Source organism: Cyprinodon tularosa, unplaced genomic scaffold (genome assembly GCF_016077235.1).
Source record: "Cyprinodon tularosa strain WSP-4 unplaced genomic scaffold, ASM1607723v1 ctg1532, whole genome shotgun sequence".
Lineage (NCBI taxonomy): Eukaryota > Metazoa > Chordata > Actinopteri > Cyprinodontiformes > Cyprinodontidae > Cyprinodon > Cyprinodon tularosa.
In genome coordinates this window covers 34697-45501 of record NW_024038367.1, presented here as the reverse complement: position 1 = coordinate 45501, position 10805 = coordinate 34697, and the positions used below count along the sequence as shown (strand labels likewise).

The window sequence follows — 10805 nt, the reverse complement described above, 5'->3', positions numbered from 1 at the left end:
CTGGATTCCTGTTTGGAGTTGGACTAGGATCATCTGTTGTGATTTTGGTGCAGATCTGATTATAAATGAGGAAATGAGAGCCAATCGTATTTTCATGGCGAAACGCCTCACTTCGCCATGGCACCACGGCAACACCATTTGACTAAAGCTCTCTGTGCCTTAAACGAAGTTAGGACAACATGTTGTCTGTCTGCTGACACAGTTTTAGGTTGATGAGGTCAAGTAGGACAGAGAGGGACCATTCCAAGTAAAAAACGTGACTTCCGGTTCTCAGGGGGCGTGGCTTCAATTATGTAACAGTTTTAACATACAGTTTTGTTGGGAACCGAGAGAGGATTAATACTACCAGGTTTCGTGTCATTTCAGTTTCATATGTAAAAGTTATTGCATTTTGAAAATGTTGGCGAGTACGCCAACTTCGAGGCCTGGCCACACCCCTTTAAAATGCTGGAAAACTCAAAAAGTTTGATAAGTTTGGATCTCACATGCCTTATCTGCATACATGCCAAGTTTGAAGCCGATGGCTCACCGTCCCTAGGAGGAGTTCGCGAAAGTTCGACGTCAACAAAATTGAAAAAGTGCCAAAAATCGGCCTTTGAGCCAAAATGGCCGACTTCCTGTAGGTTTTAGAGCATACCCATAATGTAACTTTTTTCATGATTTGGTGAGATCTATGCACCTGCCAAATCTCAAATCTCTGTGACTTACGGTTTTCCCCAACTCACGTTAGGCGGCGCTGTAGAGCCATTTGGCCACGCCCATTTTGGATTCCATTATCATACGTAAATTTCACTAGGGGGACAATTTACTGCCAAGTTTGGTGAGTTTTTGAACATGCTAAAGCCTCCAAAATGCTGTTTCTTTTACGCGGAGAAAAATAATAAATAATAATAATAATAACAAACGATACAGGAACAATAGGCTCTCGCAGCGGTGAGCTGCTCGGGCCTAATAATAATAACAAACGATACAGGAACAATAGGCTCTCGCAGCGGTGAGCTGCTCGGGCCTAATAAAAAGAAACTTTCGAAATACAATAGGCTCTTGCAGCCTTCGCTGCTCGGGCCTAATAACAAACGGTACAGGAACAATAGGCTCTCGCAGCGGTGAGCTGCTCGGGCCTAATAAACGGTACAGGAACAATAGGCTCTCGCAGCGGTGAGCTGCTCGGGCCTAATAAACGGTACAGGAACAATAGGCCTTCGCAGCGCTGAACAATAGGCCTTCGCAGCGCTGTCGCTGCTCGGGCCTAATAATAAGAAACCTAACAGATACAATAGGCCTTCGCAGCGCTTTGCTGCTCGGGCCTAATAAAAATCCATCCAAAACACTGGTGTTTTTCTCTTAATCTAGAGGGACATATTGTATGGATGCTTTTGGAGGAAAAATAGCCCCTGAATAAAAACAGCAAGCAGTTGCTGATGCTGCAGTCATCTGTAGCAAGTCCAGGGCTTAATTTATAAGCTGTAATTATAATATGCAAATTAATTTCATTCCCATACCAAGCAGAAGGAAACTATGAAAATGTCAGTGAATAAGGAGGAGTCTTATCTAGCTACATAGGTTGGTTTATTTTCGCCACAGGGATGGATTTAAGACTCCATCAAAGTTTTGAGTTGCTACATATTTAAAGTTGTCTTTAATAAATCCAGTTTGAATTGGAAGCCAATTAATGGCTGCAACTTTTATTGATTACTTGATTTTAAAGAAATAGATCCATTAGGTTGTTGGTCAGTGTGTTTTTCTTTTAAATCCCAGCCATGTTACACTAGGCCAGCTTAAACCTTCTGCAGAATACCTGAGGGTTCATTGGAGTTTGCTCAAACCAGAGGTCCACAAAAGACCTGTTCAGCCCTGTGGGGAAGGGCGCTCCAGGGGTATAGAGTCAGGGGCCCTTTACTGGGAAACATCTAGTCGCTTTACAAACTATGCTGGAATCTGGTCTGCGTTGCTGGCATTCAGTCAAACCTTTTTCTGGCCAAGGGCTGGAGGCGTCCGGTTCAGGGCACAACGGACTCCGTCCCTGCTTTCTGCAGATGACAGAGTTCTAATGGCTCCCACCTGCCAAGAGCCACAACAGGCCCTGGGGTGGTTCACAGCTGAATGCATAGAGGTCTGGACAAAGATCAGCTCCTCTAAGCCATGGTTCTCCAATGGAAAAAGGTGGTTTTCACACTTCAGGTTGGAAGAGAGTTCCTGCCTCAAGTATATTGCTACCTTGCTAACATGAAGCAATTGTGTTACAGGAAATAAAAATGAAGTAAATGCCAAAAACTGATGTATTATTATTTTCATCGTATAAGTCCTAAAGTCCTAAAGATGGCTATGAAAAAAAAAAAAATACCAGCCTTCTTTTAGTTGGTGGATTTAACACATTCAATGTTGTCTCCCACACAACAAAAAATGCCTTCTAAAAAATAAGAAAAAAATAGTGTTTTAAGTGAATAATTGCTTATTTTGAGCAAAATAATCTGCCAGTGCAGCAAGCAAATGAGACTTGGTAAGATTTCTTAAAACAATAACATAATATCCAAGTAGTAAGCATCCAAAAAAACTTAAATCAAGTATAAAAATCTGTTTTTCTTGTTAACATGTATTCTCATTTATTAGTCATTATTGCTTATAATTAAATAACCTCTAACCAATTATTGCTCAAAACAAGCATACAACAGGTTTAAAAACAAGGGAAATGTACCTGATACCAGTTCATTTAAAGGCTTAAAACTAGTCTGGTTTTCTTAGCTAGAATTTAATTAATTATTTACACTGGTAAAATGATCTAAAAATAAGTAAAAATTTCTTAAATTAAGTGTATTTACCCTTGATTTGAGTAGGTAAATTAGATACTTTGCCAATGGAATGAGTATTTTCAATCTTAAAAAAAGATAAGTTGATAATATACCCTGGAAATAAGACAATACAATTGTGTTTTCTTATTTTAAATCTAAATTGTCTTGTTCCATTGGCAAAATGTCTCTTTTATCTCCTCAATTCAAGAACAAATATACTTATTTTAAGAAAAAATTGACTTCGATTTTTTCCAGTGTAGGTGTACACTGCAAAAACCATCTTGAAATAAGTAAAAAATGTCTTAAATTAAGTGTATTTACCCTTAATTTAAGCAGATAAATAAGATGATTTGCCAATGGAATGAGTATTTTTACTCCTAAAATGAGATAATTAGTTAATATGCACTTGAAATAAGACAAAGCAATTTTTTTTTCTTATTTTAAATGTAAATTGTCTAGTTCCATTGGCAAAGTATTCCACTTAACTCATAATTTTAAGAAAAAATGCGCTTAATTCAAGCAAAATTTACTAATTTAGATTTCCAATTTTCGCAGTGTAGTGAATGTATGGGAAAAATAAACTTGACAAAAACTTCAAAACGTTTTTTTTTATTAATATTTTAGCAGAAATGTCACAGAATTAAGCGAAATACCCCCCCCCCCCCTCCTGTGAGGCCTGCACAGGCCAAACAATGAAGAGATGGTGATCTAGCAGTATCGCTACGCTCTACTTGTGAGATTTTCTTTGTAATATAGATCGATACCGCGTCAATATATCAACATATAAAAATATGGCAAAATTTTGCGAATTTTCGGGGGATTTTGTAGCATAACGATGACATATAGCAATATTTCATCAGTAAAACAGATTGATATGGTGTTTTTAAATGGCAATATATCAGCATATGAAGATATTATGATATTTTAATGTATCAATATTTTTTCCCTCGTCTTTAGAAGTTTTTAAGTCTGTAAAAAATAAGTTTTTGAGGAAGAAGAAGAAGTAGTATTTTTTTTTACTTTAGAAACTTAGAAGCTGATCAAATATCGGGTTAAATATCGGTGGGGTGGCCGATGTCCGATATTCAGTTTTAAGGCCGATACCGATAGGGGGCCGATTATATCGTGCATCCCTAATTGAAAAACAAGTGTATTAAGACCAAAATGCTGAATTCAAGTTTATTACACTTGTATAGATTTTCCTTTTTTGCAGTGCAGAAAGAATGAATCTGCTCACTCACCTCATCTCAACCCAAAAAAACTCATAAATATGATAAATATCCTGTATTATAGATACTCTTGGAGGAGTGAAATCATATTTCACAGCCAAATAAAAAGGAATAAAAAGAAAAATCCTTTTTTTGCAAGATGGGAAAATTATGGCTTAAGAGCAGCAAAGCGTCGGTCATTATTGCACTGCAAAAAATTTAAATCTAAGTAAGTTTATTTTTCTCTAAAAAAGAGCATTTCTTTCTCGAATTAAGCAGTTAAGTGATACACTTTGCCAATGGAATAAGGCAATTTACATCTAACATAAGAAAAAACAATTGCGTTGTCTTATTCCAAGTGGATATTATCTAATTATCTTATTTTAAGAGTAAAAATACTCATTCCATTAGCAAATCTTATTATTTACTTGCTTGAATTATGCCAAATACACAAATTTTAAGACATTTTTACTCGTTTCCAGATTGTTTTTGCAGTGTGTAAAAGGGTCACAGAAGTATAGAAAATAAAAAGAGATCTAAGTGAAAAAAAAATCCAAAATACAGTGCAGTTGGAAGAAAATAATTTTGAATATAAATAATGTGCAGTCACAAAAAATGATAAAGAACCAAAATATACAGCTGTGGATATTTCCACAGTAATTGGGTAAAAGAAACAGCAGCAATAAAAGCAGCATGTTATTTAAAGTGAGTAAAAAAGGAACTATGCAAAAATCAGCATGGATGTAAACACCTTTTCAGCTTGTTGGGAGCATTGATGGATATTAAGTCTTACAGCTGCCGGAGGAAGGATCCCCCCCCTAATGATTTTATTACCCACAACAGAGTGAATACCGTTAAGAGCTGCATTTAGAAATTTGTTTAGCAGGATAAAAAGAGGAACTAAATAGGAAAATAGTTCTTAATAAAACCTAAAAATATTTTCATTAGCAGAGCAACACTCCTTCCTGCAAACACTTGTCTAGAGTAATCACACCACGTCTCTCTGTTTGGCTCCTCTCTTCACAGCCGGCTCCAGCGTCATCTCTTGCGTCAGCTGTTTCTTCCTGTCTTTCGGCAACAGCGAGTCAGCCATGATCGCTCTGTACTGCCTGTTTGGTGGGATCAGCATTGCCTCCTGGAACTCCCTGGACGTGCTGACCGTTGAGCTCTACCCGTCTCATAAGAGGTGGGTGATTTAGACACGCTCTGAATTCCTTTTGACACCCTAAAGACAGCATCGCTGCTGTGGATCATGTGTTAAATTACGTCAGAGGAGTTACCCTTCCGCGATTGGTTGGTTTTCAGGGATGGATGACGTTGGCGGGTGTAATCATTGCTGCTGTTTAGGCTTGACAGCTAATTTTGCCACCCTGCCCTAACCCTTTAAGAAAGTAAATTAATTAATGTCTACAAACAGAGGAATTTATTGAATAAAACAAAATGAAAGACTGATATCTCTCTCCAGGATGGACTCACAACCAAAAAAGGAGGGACCACATGAAGCCACTATGATGAGAAAAAAACAGAAAGAACATAGAGTTAGATGTTTAACTAACAAATACTGCAGAATGGGAGAATAGAGATAGAATAAAGCTGAATAATGAAAAGCTGTCCTTATGTCCTCCAGCATTCTAAACCTATAGCAGCATAACTACAGATATAGCTCAGGATAACCTGAGCCACTCTAAGGTTTATCAAAAAGTAAAAAAATCATTTCTAGAGCAGCAAAATGTAAAAATTGTTTTTAACTCTGTTGTCAGAGATAGACCTGCTGATTTCATAGCAGGATAAATACCTCCACCATGAGGTTATAACAAGCAATAGCAGCTGCCAAAGTAATGCTAAGTGTTTACTTTAGGACATTATGTTGGATCAGGAAATTTCAGGAAGTCATCAGGTCTCAGAAAAAAACAGGGTTTCTGCTCTCAGATAAAAAAAAATCAGGTCTCAGGTTTTGGGAATAAATTATCAAGTCTTTGGTCTGATGGAAAACAACATGTTGTTTTTTTTTGTGGTGGAATCTTGACCACTAGAGCAGATATTTGAGTTAACTACAGCCTTGTCAAAAACATCTTTAAAGTTGAATTTTGGTTTGTAGAAAGTTGACGTTGAAGGGTGTCCCAGTTCCCAACTCCCCTTTCTTTTTTTTTCCAATTCCATAACTTTATTAGCCTCGTGAGACCATCCTGATCTCGCGAGCTTTCAAGGTTTCACTCGCTAATCAGTCTGGCTACTCTCCGTTAAAGAAAATTTGGAGCTGTTCACCAAACGAACGTCCAATCAGCGTTGGCTTTGAGGCGGGTTGAGGTGTGACGCAACGAGAAGAGCGACAGTTCAGTCTAAAGAACATGGCGGCTTCAGCCGATGAAACTAGCGTTAGCGTGGCTATCGAGCAAGTTTAATCGGAATTACAGAGTATTTGTTCACTGAAAGAAGAGCAAAACACTGCTCTGGAGGCTTTTCTAAGAGGAAAAGGTGTTTTTGCTCTTCTCCCGACTGGTTTGGGTAAGAGTTTGATCTATCAATTGGCTTGTGCCTGGCTTGTGGTTGTGTTTTCGTCGTCGCTCTGATAGTACGTCATATGCTTCGGTGATCTGATTGGTTTATTTGGCCCGTCTATCACCAACATAGGCCAATCAGCTAACCAGTATTTTCGCCCCTTCCCAAAATTACTTCAACGGAAGGTTTCCAGATGGATATGCGCAGCAAATCCATCTGGCGGAGTCAGGTTATAACTTTATAAGACTGCTGCAAGTTTGGATCTTTTCCTACACTTTTAGGCTGAGTCCAGAGTTTACACAACCCACCATTTACCATGATACCTTGTTGGTCATTGGATGGAATAGTGATTAAAACTGATATAATTCACTTTTATGAAGTAGAGTGAATGTTTGAGATAATTGTAGGTGACATTGGGGCTTTTAAATATGTGCTTGGTTGGTCAAGATAAAAAAAAAAAAAAAAGAGCACTGCTGTTTTCGTGACACGTAAGTTAATGGCTAAAACTTTTTTCCTGAGACCTTTCACCTTTTTTCCAAGACCTGACAACTTTTTTCCGGATGCTGATGAAGGTTCTCAGTCATCCAGGTCATAGTCATTCCGTAAAAATTCAAAAAATATCCACTGGACTTGGTTTCCAGGTTTTCTCGAGACTTAAAAACCTTTTTCCTATGACCTAAGATGTTCCTCTAATTTATTTTATTTACTAATCAAACGACCAACACACAATTTACTGCAATTGTACTCTCCTCTTTCCATAGAACCACAGCGTTTGGCTTCCTCAACGCTCTGTGTAAACTGGCGGCCGTGCTGGGCATAAGCATCTTCACTTCATTCGTTGGCATAACCAAGGCCGTACCGATCCTGTTTGCCTCGGGCGCGCTGGCAGCAGGCAGCTTTCTCGCCCTCAAACTACCAGAGACGCGGGGACAGGTCCTGCAATAGTGTGGCACCAAGAGCTCTGCAAAGGGCAGCAGAGTTCAAGCCACACTGTGAAGAAAACAGCGACAAAGTCCATCGAATCCTGCCCTTTGAACCCCCCCCCCCCCCCCCCCCACTCACCTACATCCACAACTAAACAGTCAACTACAACATGAGTGTGTTGAGGTACATTTGGCCATGACAGTAATCCTCCCTTATAACGGTTTGTGATGTTGCTGCATCCCGATAATCCAGAATAAAAGATGTTTGCATAAATCTGGACACTAAACAAAAAACCAACATAGATGTAACTTCATTACTTTTCCCCCCTAAGTATAAAAAAAACTAAACATCCAGGGTTGGAGGTCAGTGAGCAACTCAAACAGACTTATAGAAATGACCACTAGCCATTATTGCAGAGTTGTCTGCCCTCACCTTTGTTCTCTTGAGCAAGATCAACTCACCTTTGAAGTTGTGAGTTCTTCATCCTTGTTGGACATCTTCTCAAAAATGCAATTTCTGCCTTGATTGGAAGCATTTTTGATTCTGCGGGGTAACACCAGGACGTCTTTGTCTTGGCCTTCCTTACTCTGTTCCTCCTGAGGTCTTGTGTTGGTGTCTAGACTAACTGCCATTTTGTAGATAATAGAACATTCCGGGTTTGCTTTTGTTATCGTGACAAATCTGAGATGAATCCCCCTCCCTTTATGGCATCACGTTTGATCGCACAAAACCAGGGGACACGATCCAGATATCCATTCGTCATGAGGACATTTTCCCAAGGAAAATGTTTAGATTCTCCCAGTTGATCTTTATTCCTGTCCAGCTGTATATCCCCTTGTGAGAACTGCCTTTCCCCCCCTTCACCTTTACAATTATACGGGATGTTTGTCTTTGAGTTGTTGCGGAGGGTGTTATGCATGTCACAAAGTATGAACTGTACGTAAACTTTAAAATCAACACTGTAACGTGTAAACAGAAATTTACTACATTCGTTCTCCATCAAACTTATGTAGTATTTTTAACAGGACATGTTTTTTTTTTATTATTATTATAGTCTTAACAAACCTTTCCCAGATAATTTTAGAGCACACTGCACAAAATTTGGTTACCTTGAAATGTATGAAAGATATAGAGTGATGAGAAGACTCATATTTAGGTTGTTTTGGTGCAGCCATATTTAGTGTTCTCCGAGAATTAAATGTTTATATTATCGTGGGTCATCTTACTGATCGGAATATTGGACCTTGGTGCAGCAGAGAGAATTTTATGTTAATTTATTGAAGGGATCCATGATTAGTTAAACATTTTGGCCTAAATAAGTTAACTAATTTTCCTATCAACTTCAAAATCATTGTTTATATTTTGTAAACAAAACTAATTAATACTTCAAAAATTATTTATCCAATGTTATGATTTTTACCCCATGTTTTTTACGTGTGCAATGCATCCTGGGTAAATGAGTTAGGTCTCACTGGTCTGAAACTTGCAGAGTAAAAATAGGAAAGCTATTGTTTGCGTTCGATTGGTGTAAACTTAGAGAATGCCACACTGCGTCACATGAGATGTCTGTTGAAACAAACAAATTTGATTGGCTTGTGATCTAGGGTTTATATATATTAGCTAGAGCTAACACTGTTAGCAGAAGCTAACATTGAATCAAAATAAGAATATAACGAATGACTGTTTAAAGTCGGGCTTACACTGTGCGATTTTTTTGCCCTTTTCGCGGCGACTTTCCAGTCGTGCGAGAATTTTCCAATCGGCAAGACTTTCAGCCTTGTCGTGCATTGTGCGTTGTGTAGTGTACAAGGGGTAAACTACACGACGTGTAGTGTACAGGGGGCGATCAGCCTCTCACGACCAACTCCCGATCAGGGATCGTGAGCAAATGCCGTTGTGGGCAAATCGCTCAGTGGGACAGACCGTAGTAGCCACGTTTTATCAGCCATGTCTTTGTCCAAATACGTCGTCACCTTTTCTTTTTAGGGTTTTCAGCACAAAATTGCGCAAATTGCCAAGGCAGCGCATTTCACTCTACAATAGTTAGCTTCACATTCCTCCTTTACTCATTTGGCTTTTGGATAGACGATTCCGAGTAGCAACATCTCACTGCGGAACTGAGTCCAACGTGGTTTTTAGACGTACAGTGTGAGCAGGTAGATTACATCAGAGCGTCGTGCTGCACATACATCATGAGCTGTGAGCTCACACTTTACGACAAAACCCTGTGGTTTTGTCGTGAAGTGTGAGCTGTAGCTCCGTGCAATGATTGAAAAAATCGCACCGTGTATGCATAAGGTGACAGTGAAGCATCTTGCAGTCGTAACAGTGTTCTAATATATCTGAGAAAATGTTCTGATGCTGATGCTAAGTGTAATTAGCCTCAGTTAGACACTGGGGCTCTTTGTAGCCTAGCTCTTCATCTGGATTAGCATTTCGCTAACCTCCCCCCCCACCCCCTACCCCATTTGGTCCTCCTCATCCTCACAACCTTTTATGATTTCTATATCGCATATATATATTAAAACTGAAAAGGTCTAACATCACTCATTGCTGTTTTTGCTGGAGGGAGCTAGCGCTACAGCACCTAGCGTATCTCATTTATTCTTCTCAAAATGCATTGCACCTTAAACGACATGGTAATGTCATTTCAACAAAATTTTATTTAAGTTTAATACAAATAAACAGCTTACATTATTTTTATTTAATTGTTTAAAAAATATTTATCTTAAATATTACAAAAGGTCTCTTGCTACAACTAATCTTGGATCCAGCAGTTGGTAAAATAACTGGTTTGATCCAGTTTGCTACCATACGCCAGCCTAAAGAAAATGTTTTTTTAAGTGTTTCTCTTAGACTTGTTGTTGATGTCAGATTCACAAATTTAATTCATTCCACAAACATTTTTAATTGGTTTTACCGACTCCTTAAGTTGCTAATATTCTTTTGCCATAAATGCTATGAATTATACACTTCTACTCTGTTAGATAAGAGGAAACATTGTCAGCCCATTCTCTTTTTTTTTATCTACAAACACTTGTTTAATAGTTATGAAAGAAAAAGAAAACTTGAAACTTGGCCTTAATTTCTTTTAATAAGGGAGAACAATATGGCACACATGTTTAGCATTAATTTATCATGACAGCCGTGCATTTACATGGGATATAGTAGCTTGAACGGGATAGCAGAGCTGAGATTTCTTCAAATACTAAAGGTTTCTGATAGTGCCCTCTGTCTGTATTCAGCACAACAAAACTCTGCATTCGCACACATCCCTCTGGTCACTTGGAAAAAACAAAGGAAAGTCAATTAACAGTCAGTCAGACAATATATTCTCGTCCAAACTGCCATTTTGTAGGATAGCAGCCATATGTGTTGTCAAGAC

The 10805-nt window shown here is 38.5% G+C and overlaps 1 protein-coding gene across 1 annotated transcript; it reads left to right on the top strand.

The window, feature by feature from the left end:
* Nucleotides 1–5002: 5002 nt before the first annotated feature.
* LOC119779939 (synaptic vesicle glycoprotein 2A-like) lies at nucleotides 5003–9873 on the top strand. The gene is made up of 2 exons (XM_038279801.1): nucleotides 5003–5183; nucleotides 7258–9873. Exons 1-2 carry the CDS (start codon nucleotides 5089–5091, stop codon nucleotides 7439–7441), a joined length of 279 nt encoding a protein of 92 aa, XP_038135729.1. The 5' UTR covers nucleotides 5003–5088; the 3' UTR covers nucleotides 7442–9873.
* The last annotated feature ends 932 nt before the right edge of the window (nucleotides 9874–10805 follow it).

Excerpts from the sequence above, each read along its gene's own strand:
- LOC119779939 (XM_038279801.1), top strand. The coding sequence starts at position 5,089 with ATGATCGCTCTGTACTGCCTGTTTGGTGGGATCAGCATTGCCTCCTGG. Across the intron at positions 5,184-7,257 it reads CTCTACCCGTCTCATAAGAG|AACCACAGCGTTTGGCTTCC; the intron begins GTGGGTGATTTA and ends CTCTTTCCATAG.